This window comes from Cyrtonyx montezumae, unplaced genomic scaffold, assembly GCF_038088225.1.
Source record: "Cyrtonyx montezumae isolate F1298 unplaced genomic scaffold, pur_monq_1.0 scaffold_31, whole genome shotgun sequence".
NCBI classification, from domain to species: Eukaryota; Metazoa; Chordata; class Aves; order Galliformes; family Odontophoridae; genus Cyrtonyx; species Cyrtonyx montezumae.
Window position 1 is genome coordinate 2,229,371 of NW_027072036.1, and position 16,474 is coordinate 2,245,844.

Genomic DNA, 16,474 nt, shown 5'->3' on the forward strand with positions numbered 1-16,474 from the left:
TCCCGTCCCCATCCCGTCCCCTTCTCCCCCCTTCCCGCTGTGCTGTCTCCTTGCAGGTTTCCAGGTCTCAGGAACCCATTCCTGCTGCAAGTGGCCCCCACGCCGAGACCGTCGTGTTCCCCTTCTTTCTTCCCCACTGTTCCAGTTAAACCCTAGTGATGGGTTTGCTTTGCCCCTCGTCCAGCCGCCTTCCTCCCATGCTCAGAGTTGCTTTGCCCCCGGTGGCACGGGACCTGTGGGATCAGCTCTCCGATGCACCCACGCTGTGACTTGCTGGTGCTCAGATATCCCACGGGTGCTGAGCAGGGTCCTGCCACTGTCTCTTGTCCCCATCGGATGCAACCCCAATGGTGCTGGCAGAGGGAGGGTGATGCCAAGCATCCCAACACCCAGACTTCGTGGGAAGGGACCCCAAAATAACCCGAGCGCGTGTGCAGCGTGTGGCCTCAAAGGGCAAGGTGCAGCAGGGGGCTGTGCCTCGCTCCCTGGTGGAGGTGGGAATGGGGCCCCACGCAGCCTATATATGTATATGTTAAACCCCACAGCTGCTGGGCCCTATGGAGGAGGGCTGCCCGCACAGCAATCCGACCTGACGGAGACCTGTAACCCGATCGTGCTTCATTAAGGGTTTTAAAGAGATGAATTGCCCAAAGCACTGACTCTCACTGGCCGTGGTCATGGCTCCCCTGGGTGCTGCCTGCCCCACTGCTGTGACCTGAGAGGGTGTCAGCCCCACAGCACAAAGGGTTCTGGGGTTTGCCCCACAGAGGAGGAGGGAATGAGGGAGCGCTCCGGGGTTTGGCACATGGTTGCAGGTAAAATGTCAGCATTGTAACGCCCGGCTTACGACCACTGCTCTGGGGTTTGAGGAGAAAAGCCCCAGCTTTTGCTCGATGTGATGTCTGAAGCAGCTCTGCAGGACCCGAGCTGCCCCAGCAGCATGCAGCCACCCTGGGGAGGACCCAGCGGCATCGCCGCAGCGTCAGCATGCACGAGAGAGGGGCAGCACCGCAGCCACAGCCCTTCTTCTCATCCCGTTTGACACCACCGAGCTCATCCCCTGCTGCCTCCATGCGATGAGGGACGACCCAGAAGAAGGAGGACCCCCCGCACCCCACGGGACCCCGGGCACCCAGGCCAGGCTGACGCGGGGTCTATATCTGTCAGTGACGGGCAGGAAAGGAATCCACGGGGGAAGCCAAGCTGTGCTCAGCGCTCACAGCCGCCGCTCCTCTTATGGAGAGGAGCAGGAGGGAGCAGCTCCCGTTATGGAGAACCCTGGGGAAGCCCTGGCTCACACAGGGCCCCATAGGACGCGGTGGGCACGTTGTGATGGGGACACCGTCTCCATGGCTGCCGGTGCACCCTGGGGAGCAGGAGGAGGAGGCAGAGCCCATAGCGGGTGCTGGGGGCAGCGAGGCTGCTGAGCCGGTGCTGACACCCGCTGGGTGCTGACCTCCTGTGCTCGGGGATGGGCTGCCAGCTCTGCCCTGCCAAAGGTGATGTGGGCACGAGCAGATGGCAGCAGTGCTGCCGTGTGCCCGGCGTGCCAGGGCTGGTTGCTGTGAATCAGCCCTCACCTTTCCCATGGGTGCAATTCCCACCTCCAGCATCTCTTCCAAGAAAACCGTGGGTGCGGGTGAGGACTGTGCCATTCCCAGCACTGGTGCCCTTCTCTCTCCCACCCTGGGTGGGGGGGGGGGGGTTGGGGTGTCCTTGTTGTGCTCCTTGCAGCAAAATGCAAGCTGCAAAACGGTGCTCAAAGAGAGGGATACTGGGGCCTGTAGGAATGGAGTGAAGAGGAATAGAGCGATGAAGCCGAGCTGTGCGCGGGCAGCGGGAGAGATGGAGGGAGGTGACAGGGAGCAGTGACATCAACGGAGCCCAGCTTTGCTTAGTGCAGTGCGTGCAGGGCTGGGGTGGGCACAGCCATTTCACAGCCAGCACCACCAGCCTTGAGGACAGACAACGAGTGATGTCCCTTCCTGGGCTCAGCACTACACGCTTCACATGCAGATGGGTTTGGGGGTGGATTTGGGGCACAGACAGCACCGCTGCGACCCCATTCCTCCCCACAGCAGCTGTCCTGCTGCTGCCCAGCACCGGCCAAGAGCGATGCCCCTTTAACATTACAGCCTCTTTGTGCAAACCCAAAGAGCATAACGAGGTTCACGAGCAGCTCAGCCCAGCACAGGTCAGGGCACGGCCAAACCCCCCGGGCAGGGTCCAGCTCCCTGGAGCCACCGCTGTGTGCCAAGGGGGGGGGCGGGGGGAAGTGAACGCCCCTGCTCTTTCCCACGTGTTGTTGTACTGCTCAAATATTTGCTTTGGAAAGCGCTGCCTTGCCCCAGGCCCCACAGCCAAGGCTGTCCCTGGCTGCTAGCACCGGGCAGCGGGGAGGGATCCTGCTCAGATGTAAAAGGAAAACCAGCCCAGGTCCAGCCTCGTGCCCCGGGCTGCTCTTTGGGGATATAGGACCTTGCTGGGAGTGGGATGCTAGAGCATCTGTGCCACTGAAGAGAGGAAGAGAAAGGAAGAGGACCTTCTTCCTCTTCTTCCTCCTCCTCCTCATCATCTTTCTCATCTTCTTCCTTCACCTCCTCCTCGCCCCCTCCCTCTCCTCAGCCATCACTGAAGAACATCAGAGCCAGGAAGCCCTGGGAGATGGAGAGATCGGGGCAGTGGGGACCCAGATCCCCCCTGCAGCACCGGGCTCACTCATGGCTGTCACCCTCCAAAATCCAGGGAGCCCTCTGCGGAAGGGATAGCCCCGGGAAGGGCTGTCCTACGATCCTGCAGGGACATCCCAGCCCTTGGGGCTGCTTTTACAACACTCTGCTCTCCCAGCACGCTTTCAGCTCCCCTTGCAGCAAGGGAAGGGTTCACCGGTGGGACGGGGGTGGTTTTGGGGCTGGAAATTTTGGGGCAGGGGCCGCCAGGCTGCCGGCGGCTGCAGCTCGTGGCACTCCCCAGCCCTGGCCTCCGCTCCGCCGGCCGCCGGGAGCTGGAACAGCCCTCGGTGTCTGGGACACTGCCCTTTGTTTCGGAGAATAAAGTTAGCGCTGTTACTCAGCCTGTCGCTATTCCAGCAATTCCTGCCTCCACTTTCACTCGGCAGAGGGAAACATTCCTGCCCGCGGCCGGCACTGCCAAGAGAAATACGCACGGGGGGGGGGAGAGGGGGGGATGGAAGGATGGAGGGAGAGAAGAGAAATAGAGGGATGGAGGGAGGGAGGGATGGTTGCAGGGAGGGAGGGATGGGTGGAGGAGGAAGGGACGGATGGAGAGATAGAGAGACGGAGGGATGGGTGTGTGGAGGGATGGATGGAGGGAATGAGAGAAGAGAAATGGAGGAATGAATGGAGGGATGGAGGATGGGATAGATGGGGGCACGGCTGCAGGGAGGGAGGGATGGAGGGGGAAGGGATGGATGAGGGGATGAAGGAATAGATGGAAGGATAGATGAGGGGTGGAGGGAGGAATGCTGTGAGGGATGGATGGAGGAAGGGATGGATGGATGGATGGGTGGATGGAGGAATGGAGGGATGATGTGGGGATGTGACCCTGTGGGAATGGTTATAGGTTGTGGTTTTGGGCTTTGCTTCATCCTCCTGGGTTGTTTTAGTGAGTCCTCATGAAAGAAATGTCATAATGCTGATTTCCCTCTTGGTTGTAGCTTGGTAAAGCTGTGAGGTGGGGTGGTGCATCCCAAAAGAGCCCATTCCTAGCACAGAATTGGGATTCTGACCCACATCTCCTGTGCCCACGTATGAGATGTACAATGGGGTTTCAGGTCAGACTGGAGGGGTTTCCCCACATCCATGGGGCATAGGTAAGGAGAGCCAGAGGACGCGTGGTCAGGGTGAAGCAGTATCACCCGGTGCCAGCAATCTCCATGGAAAGTTTTCCTGATGCCAGCACGGCTGGAACCACCTGGGCTGCATTTATCTCTCTGCTGCTTTCTGCCCTCTTGCTCCTGATAGGCAAAGCAAACTGCCTTCCCTGGCACCTGGCACGCTGCTCCCCTGCTCTTGTCCCCATGACCAAAAGGCAGCGGTGCTGATAAACCCATCCTGAGACCAATTTGGTGTGGGAGATGCAAAATCCTATATGGGAAGGGGGTGGGAGCTTTTTGGGTCTGTGATGATTCCTCTGTCCTGTCCCGGTGGCCACCCAAAGCCCGCACTGTGGGATGCATCCATCCGGACCCTGCTGTGCAGGGCAGCCCCTCTGCTCCCACCTTCTGCATTGGGGTGGGGTGATAACCTGAAGAACAGACCCCTTTCCAGAGACACAACCCTAAAAAGCACCAGAAACCTTCCAGAGCAGCCCACGTCAGCATCTTTTATCCTACCAACAAGGCCCAGCTGTGTGGGTACGGAGCCATGGGCACAAACCCCGGGGCACCACAGCTCCGTGCTACCATGGTCAACACGGGAACAAAGGGAGGTGAGCAGCTGGGAACGTCCTTTGCCAACCCCGGGGACATTAAACAAAACCATTGTCCCTTTGTCAGCCCCGCAGGTCAGCGGGGGTTTGATCTGCAGCGCGGGGCAGCGCAGGGAACGATCCCTGCTGAGGTTTGGGGCAGCTCCTGCCCCCTCCGTCTGATGGGCACTGTGGATCCCCAAATTCCATGGCTGTTGTGGGGGCTGCAATGGGGCTCAGTGCTCACCCCCTCCCTCCAATTAACACCACCACGGATTCTGTTGGCCCAGAGCAATGAGCACAGCACTGCACTCAGGGCGGCTTGTGCATTCTAGAAATCATCTGCTGAGCCTTATAATTGCACGATAAACCAAAGCTGTTTTAATGCACTATCTCCCTCTCCTTCTGATAACCCCAGAGTTACGCACATAAATAACTCTGATTGGCTGTAATCTCCTGCACTGCACCCACAGCCCGTGCCGGGAGAAAGCAGCAAAGGTTGCAGCAATGTTGAAATACTCGAAGAACAGGGCACGGCCGGGTGGATTTATTACCTGCCATCAGACTCCGCTCCAGCCGGGGCCGGTGAGCTGAGAGCAAACACTGCACTGCTGCTGCCACTCCTTCCCCGCCCCATCAGCCCCTTATCGCTGCTGCTTTCCAGGTTTGGGGTTTCTCTGAGCTCTACAGGCGTGGAGCAGAACCCGCACAGCACATCCCACGTGGCACTGCGTCCCAGTGTGTCCCAAACCCCAAATGCAGGAGGGATCTCCCCCTGTCTGGGTGCAGCAGGACGGGGTGCAGCCACACACAGCTCCTTATCTCACCTGTCTGCACTGCCCAGGATTGGTGCACGGGCACTGTGCACGCTGGCTGGCACGTGGCTCCAGCACATGGCACCGGCACGTGGCACCAGCACTGCAGCATCCCGGAGCAGTGTCTGCTGGACAGGAGCAGATGGATATCACAAAGCACTCTGTTCTTCTTCACTTCCTTTTTCCAGCCCGTCTCCTGTGAGGAGACAATTAGAGTGTCCTCCCCAGAGGTGACACATGGCGTGGGGACTCCCGGAGCTGCCCTGGCCAGTTTGGGAGGGAGCTGTGCCCCTGCTGGCCCCGTGCTGACTCGCTGGCCTGGGGTCATGGTGGGACGGGGGCATCCCCTGTCCTGGCAGTGTGATGGATGGGTCAGCCCTGGGTTCAGGGAATGAGGCATTGTGGCACATCTGTGCTGACAGAGCTGCTGGGGCCTGCAGGATGAGGAGGAAGGAAAAGAGGCCATCCAAATTTCATGCCCAGCAGCACCCCCAGGCTCCCCATTGTGCCATCTAGACACCCCATTTCAGACACCCCAGAGGTGTCAGCCACAGTTCAGGGCATCCCTTAATGCTCCAGGCTGCTAAATCAATACTGCAGCTGCAAATCAACATCCAGCATGAACTGACTCCTTAATCCTTCCCGAAGGCTCTGTGAGCTGAACCTGCACACCTGGGCAGGAACTGAGGGGAGAGCACGAGGGGAGACCCTGGAGCGTGTCCTACAGCGAGGGGAAACCCACAGCAATGGTGTCAGCGCTGTCCTGTCCCACAGCCAAGTGTTCCCTGGAAATGGCCCCGGTCAGCGCGGCAGGACGAGCTGCTCATCGAGCTGGAGCGGATCCTGGCTGAGTCCCGGCTCTGCTCCACGTGCGAGAGATGCAAAACATTTGTCTTGTCGTCACTCCACCTCGCCTCACCACTTCCCCACGCTGCAGCCCCCGAGGATCCCTCTGAGAGCATCCTGCTCAGGGTGCTGCTCCGATACGTGGCAGCACGCCCTGCCTGCCTCCATCCCTGTGCCCCATCCTCGGGGCACCAACACCACATCCCCAGGACAGCTCCAGCTCTCCCCCACCAGGCAGCCGCCCGTAGGGCATTGCTGACCCCCACCTCTGCAGGGCACGACCTTCCTCAAGCCACGGTCTGGAGAAGGTCAGGGCTGTTTGGGGTTGGGGACAGGAGGTGTTGGGGATTTGCAGAGGTTGGGTACACTGTGGGAGCCACGTGCAGGCAGATGTGGCACGCAGCTGGAAACCTCTGGGGATGTGTACTGGGATCCCAGCCCCGTTCCTGGTGTGCTCAGTGCTGGGCTCTGCGATGCTGCACCACGACCATGGGCAGCGAGGGGCAGAGGCTGCACTGTCTCCATCACCATCTCCTCCTCCTCCGCTGCTTTCGGGATCTGGGGGCACCTGCTGATGGCTCCGTGAAGGAGAAACCCTTGTGCAGCAAGCAGGAATGCAGGGGCTGCAGGAGAAACAAAAGGAAAACCCCACAGCCCCTGTGCTGCAGCACTGGGCGGCTCGAGGCCCTGTGTGTGCCCCCCGAGCTGCATCCCTCCTGCCCCCATCCACCCCAATCGGGGCTCACTTTCAGCTTACCCGCTACACACACGTGAGTGATTCTCCTTTCCCAGAGCAGACACGGATTTCTGGGCCCCATTGCAGCAGTGAGAAACCCCTCTGCAAAAGGGAAAGACACCCTGGATGCTGCCACTGACAGGTTGCAGCCGCCCGTCCCACTGCTGCAGCAGAGGAGGGGCAGGGGCAGAAACTGGCTCGACTCGCTGCGTGCTGACGACGAAAAAGGGTGGCTGGTTTGTAAGTGGCACGTTAACATCACGTCCAGCCTGGAAGGAATGCACCCAGGATTCATTAGGGGAGCCGTCCTTAGGTGAGTCACGCCACGGCCATGCGGATTTAGGCAGGATTTCGAGAGCAGGAGAGCTGTAATTGCACAGGAGGGGAGGGATGCCTGCTGTAATCGTCCTGGGGAGAGGCAGGAGGGCCGTCAGGGCGTGATGCAGCCACCCCTCATTAAACCACCAGGATGAAATGTAGGGCACACGGATGCCGTGGGGAGCACTGCGTGCTGCCGGCCCTGGGAAGGCAGGGTGACACTGCTCCTGTAGGAATGGGGGTTTGAAAGCAGAGAGATAAGCCGGGTAAACACTGCCCCGCTGGCAGCACGGGGCAAGGATCAGCCAGCCTGGATGGGTGGGCAAAGCTGCCCTCGTCGGGGAGATGACATATCCACAAAGCAAAGAGAAACGTCGCTCCCTGGGCAGGAAGGGGAGGTGGGGACGGCCCTTGGGTTCTGGGTGGTGAGATTGTAGGGAAGGGATGTGAGCCTGAAGGGTGAGAGCGCACGCTGTGCAGGGCATTATCTGCCTCCCATGTGTGTCACCGAGTGCCCACCCAAAGGCCCTCTGCTCCACTCGGAGGGGTGGTACCCCTGTGGGTGCCCGTGGGGAGCTGAGCCACTGCAGGCAAGCAGCTCTGTGCCACTGTCACCTCCTCGAGGCGCTCAGGAGAGAAAGGGGACACCTCCATTCCCAATGCTGAGCAGTTTGCAACGATCTGAGGTGCTCAACCCGCAGAAACCCCATCTGTGACCCTTCAGCTGGAGCAGACAGCACCCAGGGCTGGCAGGTCAGACAGCAGGGCTCAGCGAAGCGGCACGAGCTGTGTGCTGCACGTTCCTCCCCACTCGTGGGCGCTACCCACGGCTCAGCCCGCCCGGCCCCAGCCCGTGCCACCCCGCTCAGCGCCGTCCCGGCCCCGCTGCCCTCCCGGTATGCACGTATCAATGAAGCATTTGTCTCGTGCTTGGCACCAGGCGTCGGAGCGCGAGGGTCCGTGCGCTGGATCGCCTAAACACAGCTATAAATGGAAAGAGGAGCCGCACAGACAGGCTGTTCTCTCGGCCGGCATGAGCTCAAATAGCGCAGTTAACACCCGCGCTGCCCGAGGACATGCAGGAGCTCCGAAATCCCGGAGGTGGCCGAACTGCTGCCCAAACTCTGCTCACACCCAGCCCCAACCCACCCAGACCCAGCCCCAAGCCACCCAAACCCAGCCCCAACCCACCCAGACCCAGCCCCAACCCACCCGAACCCAGCCCCAACCCACCCAGACCCAGCCCCAAGCCACCCAAACCCAGCCCCAACCCACCCAGACCCAGCCCCAACCCACCCGAACCCAGCCCCAACCCACCCAGACCCAGCCCCAACCCACCCGAACCCAGCCCCAGCCCACCCGAACCCAGCCCCAGCCCACCCAGCCCCAGCCCCAACCCACCCGAACCCAGCCCCAACCCACCCGAACCCAGCCTCAACCCACCCGAACCCAGCCCAACCCGAAGCCAGCGGGCATTGGGATGGTGCTGGGTGCAGAGCAGATTAAGGACAGCTGAAAGGTGGGAGCAAGATGCTTCTTGCACTCTGGAAACCTGAGACAAATTCCTCCCGTTCCTCGGAGCCGGGGGCTTGGCCAGACCTGCTTCCAGGAAAAGAGGCTGTGAGCACTGCGCTGTGCCCGGGGGCTGAGCTGCCTGGCAGCAATGCTGGTTGCAGGTCTGGGTTGGCAGCCCCGCCTGCAGCACAGGGGTTGGGACCTGGTGATCTGGTCCCTTCCAACCCACAGCGTCCTGCGGTAACGGGGCCGTGGTGCTGCAGGATGAACACAGCTCTGGGCACTGCGAGGTGCTCTGCACGCGGATCTCAGTGGGCTCTCACTTCCCTGACCGTGTTGGTCACACAGGGCACTGCAGCAAGGGTGCAAAACCAGGAGCAGAGCCATGAGCCATGCAGCAGGGGAGGGGAAGGGAAGAAGGGGAGAAGGGGAGAAGAGGGAAGGAGGGAAGAGGGAAGGAGGGAAGAGGGAAGGAGAGAAGAGGGAAGGAGAGAAGAGGGAAGGAGGGAAAAGGGAAGGAGGGAAAAGGGAAGGAGGGAAAAGGGAAGGGAGCCCTGCTCTAAGCATCACTGCACTGCTTGGGCTTGGGGGAGCACCTAGCACACACCAGCACAGCCCAAATCCTCAGCCCCACTGCTCCATCACGCTCTGCCCAAAGTAAAAATAAATAAATTAATAATAACAACAACAACAAATAATAATAATGACAGACACAGGCTACAGGCGGGAGGGGGGGGGAGGAGAAATAAATATAGATGTGGTTTTATTGGACAATTAACAAAAGAGAGCTCCGGATCCGGGTTGGTAAACATTTCCCTTCTGCTCACAGCTAGTACTTTCCACTCGCGTCCTTTTGTGCCGCCTGATCCGCCCCAACAATGACAGCCGGCGCTGTCAGGGCTTTTTGCTGCCGTGCCCAGGGTCACAGCAGCAGCCGACAGACCTGGCAGATATTTTCAGGCCCTCCAGATGCCCGGGGAAGGCAGCTCAGTGCCAGCAAGGAGCGAGCATCCCACCCAGAGCAGCTCAGAGAGGGCAGCTCCCACCTGAGCAGTCCCTGCGCCAGCACGGGGGAGCAGCCCAGGGCTGATGTCAGAGGGGAAGCTCAGCCCCACCACTGCCAGAATTTGGAGCAGCAGAGCCAGCAAGTCTGTCCCAAACAAGGACTGGCATGTTGTCAGCGCGATTGTTGCGGTGGAACCAGAACTGCCTGTAGCTCCGCAAGGGGAAATGAAACTGCAGCTCGGGCTGGAGGGCAGCCAGGCTCGGAGGAGCTCACACCCAGCTCCCGGCCGCTGCTGGGAGCCCAGCTGAGAGCAGGGCTTGGCTGGAGGATGAGCCCCAGCTCCACAGGGCAGCATCACAGTGTGGGTGACCGTGAGCAGGGGATGCTGTTTGAGGAGCAGCAGGGAGGGCCACCCAGCACCGGCTCTGAGTAACCAGAGAGCAGGACACCCACAGGACCACCACCAAGGACAGCATCACGGACAGAACCCTCCCAGCTACGTGCCCCCAGGCTTTGGGACAGTATTAGGGACAGAGGACCCCAGAGCAAGCAGGGACAGAAGGAGAAGCACGACCCCACAGCTCACCCAGGGTGCTCTGGTGCTTCCCAGTAAGGACAGCAGCGGCGTCACAGCCCCAATGGACAAGGAAATAATAAATAACCCAACAGATTTGAATACACTGTATTTATTTTTAACAGATTCTAAAGAATCTAGTGAGTCTATGTCAAGCCCATCGCATGACAGGTGATACAGGTGTAGGAAAAAAAACCAACACTTAAAACAAAATCAAGTGCTATTCAAGCTACTGGAATCTTCCCCATGCCCCCTCACAGGAGGCAGCACAGTATCACTGCAAGATCTGGAAAACCTGGATCCAACCCATTCACGAGAGCCCCACCACGCACACTCCACAAACCAAAAGTGCAACCCCAACATCAGCCGAGCTGCCAGCTGCAGGGAAATACATCTGCAGTGGGGGAGAGGGGGATCTCAGCTTAGTGCAGCTATGTCTCCGTGGGTAGAGAGTAAGGAGCCTGTAAGAATCAAAGAGAAGCACACTACACGTCATGGGGCTTCAAAACTGGGAGAGGGTGGCACAGTCAGGACCCCAAAGCTGCCCTCGGGGCGGCTCTGCCCCACGCAGAGCACAGCACCGAGCAGTTTGCAGGCTGCCAGCGAGCTGTGCCCTTGAAAACAAAATCTGCTCCGTGGGAAGGCCACGGGGACACCCAGAGCTGCTGCAGCATCACCTGCACTCCCACTGCGGGGAGTACTGGGCAGGAAGCAAAGCCAGACCGATGGGAAACTGGTTAGTTGGTGTTAAGTGCAAGAGCCCCCACTGGCATCCCCTCCCCCCACATCGCCCCTGCCCCCAAAGAAGGCAGCAATCTGGCTAGACACATTCCAAGTATCTAGACTTTATTAGCGGTCTGCCCGGCTGTTACAGTCACAGGAACAAAAACAAGTTAGTAGTGATAACTCAGCTCTGTTAGCCTTGGAGGGAGCACCTGGCTGCCTCCCCACCACCCCGTCCATGCACAGTTGGGCCTGAGAGGATGCTCTGCAAGAAGGGGCAGCCCCGGGAGAGGCTCTTTGTGCCCTGCACGCCCCACAGAGCCCTCAAGACACAACAGGGTTTGTTTGGAAGACAGAACTTTCTCCCGACACCAAGTGCTCCTCACACAGGGCCCTGTGAGCTCAGCTTCTAGCTAGGGGATGAGTTCCCAGCAGTTCACACAGGTGGGATCACAGCAGCTGCTCCAGAGAGAGAACCTGCCCAAAAGTGGGAGATCAGGAGAGGGCTGCACATTCCCCCCACCCCCCCCCCCCCAAGGACACAGCCCCCACTGCAAGATAACTGCCTGGTTAATGCATTTGTGCTTCAAGGACAAGCCTGCTCTTCCCAGATAGATCGCCCCACTGCAGGCCGTGACACCACACTGCGTGCCAAGAAAAAGCAGCATCTCCAATTCCCCTAGAAAACACATCACCCGGCACAGCTGCACCGATCCACATGAACAAGTTCACCTTTGGGCACTGCAGAATGGGGAGCTTCAGCCAACCCACGCACCCCCCACCCCCCTCAGCACCATCCCCCCCATTCCAGGCATTTACACACAGTCATTCCAAGCCAGAACCCCACTCTCCTTTCCAGCAAGGCTACTAGAAATGATCTCACGACCCTCCCCCCCCCGCCCCATTCCCCCCTCCCCCCATCACACACAACAGAAACATTTTCCACACAGGACATCCCCATTTCAAGCTCTCGGGATGTCAGCCCCTGCAAAAAATATATATATATATAATCTCTCAGGTTTACAGTACAGTTGTGTTTATGTCGTTACAGGCACTTAAACAGGATTCTTTGGTCCTTTCACAGGAATTAGCCACTCTGGCTTCTCTCATCAGAAACCACAAGTCTGCACACACCCATAACACCCCCTGTACTAAAAAAAAAAACAGGAAAAAAAAAGATTCGGATCCATTTCAGGGCAGTGCAGATCTACCTCACTGGAACTCTACAATCTCCCCTCACACCCCAACCCCACATTGCCCCCCACCCCCCTCACCCTCCATCTCCTACTATAAGTCTCCCCATCAACACCAGAGCTCCCACGGCACATCCCATTGTGGGGTGCAGCAGGCAGGCCGTGCTCCCACCACCCCAGGAGCGAAACACTCAGGCAAGAGGTTGGGAAGCTTTCCTTTTTTTTTTTTTTTTTTTTTTTTGCAGTTCTAGGAAGGTCCCCCCTGTTCCTGGCTCCCCAAAAAACGAGGGAATACCTCGGGCTCAGTTACAGGGCAGCCATGTCGGGTAGGACTGGTTGCAGGGCAGGAAGGGCTGCACGTGGGTCACGTAGTAGTTGATGTTGATCTCACTGACATAGGGGGCCGGCTGGTAGTAGCAGGTGACATTAGTGACAGTGGGGAGGATGTTCTGCTCGGCCAGGACCCTCACAGCCAGAGTGGCAATGAGGTTCAGGGTCTGCCTCCGCTCGTGTCCCATGAGGCAGACCGTGCTCTCGTTGACCACCCGGTGCAGGGTCATCAGATAGTCATAACGTTTGTCCTCCATGCCCACGAAGTGGCTCTGCAGGTAGCACTCCAGCTTCCTCTGCTGCTCGCCGATGTCAGAGAAGTCTATGAAAAACCTGGAGCACATGTACCGCTGCAGCGCCTTCATATCCACCTCCGATTTGGGCTTGAAGCCCCTCACCAGGAGGTTGCAGTACTTCAGGAGCCCCCCCCCTCTGATCTCCTCCGGGTTCCTGGTGGCGATGACCCTGTTCCTCAGGTGGTCCATGGCCTCCTCGAAGTCCCCATACATGCTCTCCCCGGTGACCGTGGGGTGGAAGTTCTCCGCCATGGGGTTCTCCGAGCACTCCCCGAAGAGCAGGAGGGAATCCAGGATGATCTGGAAGGAGTCCACGCTGAACTCGAACTGCCTCCGGAGAGAGTCCACGAACTTGAGCTCCACGTTCTTCCCGCTGTTGTTGGACAGTGAGATGAGGCTCCAGCGGTCGGTCTCGTTGCACACCTTCACCAGCTTCTGCACGTACGCCTCCTTCAGCGTCATGGGGGTGATCTTGTCTTTGTTGACCCCCTCCGGGAGGAAGTCGAGGAGGCAATCCATCACCACGTCTTTCACCTGCTGGAAGACGTCTTCGGTCTTCAGATCCACCCCAAAGATGAGGTCGAGGTCCTTGTAGCCCAGCCCGCTGTCCTGGTGCAGGACGTGGCTGGCTGCGGAGCCGTTCAGCCGCACGTTGTGCACCGCAATCCCTTTCTTCTCCAGGCGGCTCCGGACAACCTAAGGCACAAAGAGAGCAGCAGTGAGAGGTGAGAAGCATCCCTGGGACGGCCCCCTGCCAGCAGTGGGATCTGCTCCCCCCACCTATGTGGGTCACTCCAGCGCAAGGCAGCGAAATGAAGAGCTCACCCCGCAGAAATAGGTCACTCTGGAAGGCACCCGGAGCCGCGCCAGCAGACGGGGGTGGGTCTCACCCACTCGCTCCCTCACATCACAGGGTCTCCCTGCCCTCCCCCACCCCTCCCTTCCATCCCAGCCTGTCCTGGGCAGCTCTGCTCCTCGGGGCTGCCATCCCTGCTGATTTCATCAGGGCTGCTCACTCACTTCAGCCATTCCCCTTTTACCTGTCAAGATTAATTAGAGGCAAATCAAGATGCCAGAAGCACTCAAAAGCCCTGGCCAGGTGCACGCAGGTTCGTGTCCTAACTAGTAAGTGTATCCTAACAATTTCCAGTGTGTCAGAGCTTCGTGCCGAGCTTGGCGTGCTATCAAGCACAGGAGGCAGCTTTCATCTGACGGGTGTTACTCCAGCGAGGTAAATGCTCAGCCCTGGCACACCCACCCCTACCTGCGGAGCTTTGTTCATTGAGTAGCAGGCTGAATCATTTGCCCCATTACTTCACAGGCAGCAGGCTGGGATAACCCTAAGAGCGTGCATCAAACTGCCACGGACACCAGCTTGTCATTTAACTGAGCTCTCAGGAAGACAGGATGAGCTGCTGGAGGAAGATGCAAACCTCCCCCCCATCCCTTTCATGTCTCCCTCCTGCCATTACAGAGCCCTGTAAACCTCTGCCTGGTGCTGGAAGCGAGGAGCCAGCTCAGAACAGACCAACTTTGGGGTACTTTGGGGAGCAGTTATCCCACCGGGGCACCCCATCCCCCCAGGGACACCCACGTGCTGCACTCTGTGCTTTGGTTTAGAAGCAGCACAGAGGTGAAGGACCACAGTGAGATAGCAAGCTGCCCGACCCTGAGCTGCCCTTGCAGGGAGGTGATGTTTTGAAAAACGCTCCTACAACCGTCCCAAAACTTGTTAAATCCCAAGCCCGGGAGGCTGCTCAGCCTCCTGATGCAGCTACTCCATTGGCATTTCCCCACTGCTCTCTGACATTAGGAACTGCTGCTCGGGCTGGAGACGTGCCAGGGCTCGCTGCCAGCCCCATGGCACAGTCACATGCTGGGCAACAGTTAACCGGGAGCTGCTAACGTCGGAAGTCCCAAGTCCCCACCAGCACACACGTCCTCCAAAAGAGGAATTTACTCCTAAAATCCACGAATGCTTTACCCACAAGGAGTTATCTGTCAGAGAGCCAAACCCAGAGGAGCTCTCCATGGGCCACTGCTGCAGGTGATGGTCACCGAGCCGCGCTCCCCACGGCACAGCACGAGGCACTGGGGTCACAAAGCCACCAGCACAGAGCTGGGAGAAGACCTCGTTCCAGTTTAACTGCCCAGACGCAGCCCAAGGATGGCTGCTCAATCCCACACTGAGCTCAGGGGCTACAGCGCTTCAGCCCCACACTTGAGGCCCCACACCGGGGGGATGATGGCTCTAAGTATTGAGAAGGAAGGGGGGAGGACCAGCCCCACTCTGCCCCCAAAGCCTCAGCACTGAGCAGAACCCAACCTCCCCCCCCCCCCAAGGACAGGCAGCTCCAGTAGGAGCAGGTCTGCTCTCTTCCCCAGAGGGGCAGATGTTTGTAGGGTTACACAGCTGCTGACCCGCTTCCCAACCCCACACCTCACCTCCAGTGCGGTTCGGCTAATTGGCTCCGACGGCTGCCGGCCCTCCCCCAGCCCTATACCTGCTGCTCCCCCCACCGCAGCCGTCAGCGAGTGCCTTTCGGGTTACTCCTCGGGATTACTCAGCCCTAAACACCTCGGGAAGGAGCTCGGGCGGCATCCCACCCCGGGAGACGGAGAGCTGCGGGGTGATGCCGCGTCGGGGGTGCCCCAGCACCGCCCCAACCCCACCGCAGCTCCCGGGGGAGGAACGAAGCTCAGAGCTGAGCCCCGGGAACCCAAAGAAATAGGGGGGGGATGGGGAATAAGAGAAGGAAACGGACACAGAAGCGCAGCGGGGCACTCCGGGTGAGGGGACCCGTCCCTCGGGCAGCCGGGGCTCCGGCTTCGCGAAATCTCCTTTGTAATTAGAAGCCAACATGCCCGATTTTACATTTGATGAGTCATTACCGAGGAATGAAGTTGCCTCCCAAACATGAATATGCATCGGCTTATTTCAACTGCGCTGTCAGTTTAATATTAAACACGGCGATGGCTTTTATGGTTAAACTCTGGAACCAGAGCGAGAGCCACGAGCGGACCGGGGTTACCACCACGTGCGGGGCCACTCGGACCCCCGGAGGGAGGCGGCGGGGGGGGAAAACCCTGACCCCCGGGTGCACCCCCCCACACACCCCCTCCCCCACCTCTCACCTGCACGATGGTCCGGGGTCTGACGGACAGCGTGGGGAAGTTACCGCGGCCGTGGATGGGGACGGTCTCTCCCAGGATCTGGTCCAAGCGCTGCACCTGCTCCCACGTCAGCACGCTGAAGCGCTCCGCGGCGCTCCGCTCCGAGCAGCCCGCAGCCTCCGCCGCCAGCATCGCCCCGCCGGCAGCTCCCCCCGGAAACGGTGCGGAAAACAGCTGGAAATACCGGGTGGAAAGCGGTGGAGAAGGGGGAAAATGAGGGGAAGCAAAAAAAAAACCCTAAGCCGGTGCCGAGCGGGGGGAGCTGCGGGCGGAGGCGGACCCGGGGGGGGGAGGGGGGGGGGGCGGGCACTGCAGGGAAACGGTCCGCGCCGCAGCCGCTCCCGCTCGCCGCCGGCTGCGCTCAGCACTGCGACCGCCCGCGCCCCTCCGCCGCTTTATATAGGTGCCCCTCCGCGCCCCCATTGGCCCGGCCCCGCCGCCAATCGCTGCCGGGTCCCGCAGCCCCTCCTGCGCTCTGATTGGTGAATGGGGAAGGTCGGGAGTCGACGGTGCGCCAATC

At 59.6% G+C, this 16,474-nt stretch overlaps 1 protein-coding gene across 1 annotated transcript; it reads right to left on the minus strand.

Annotated features, from left to right (window-relative positions):
- Window positions 1–12,394: 12,394 nt before the first annotated feature.
- On the minus strand, window positions 12,395–16,148 carry TENT5B (terminal nucleotidyltransferase 5B). Its single transcript, XM_065744445.1, has 2 exons — window positions 15,916–16,148; window positions 12,395–13,476 (listed from the first exon to the last, which is right to left on the minus strand). The coding sequence occupies exons 1-2, from the start codon at window positions 16,084–16,086 to the stop codon at window positions 12,457–12,459; spliced, it is 1,191 nt and encodes a 396-aa protein (XP_065600517.1). The 5' UTR covers window positions 16,087–16,148; the 3' UTR covers window positions 12,395–12,456.
- Window positions 16,149–16,474: the final 326 nt, after the last annotated feature.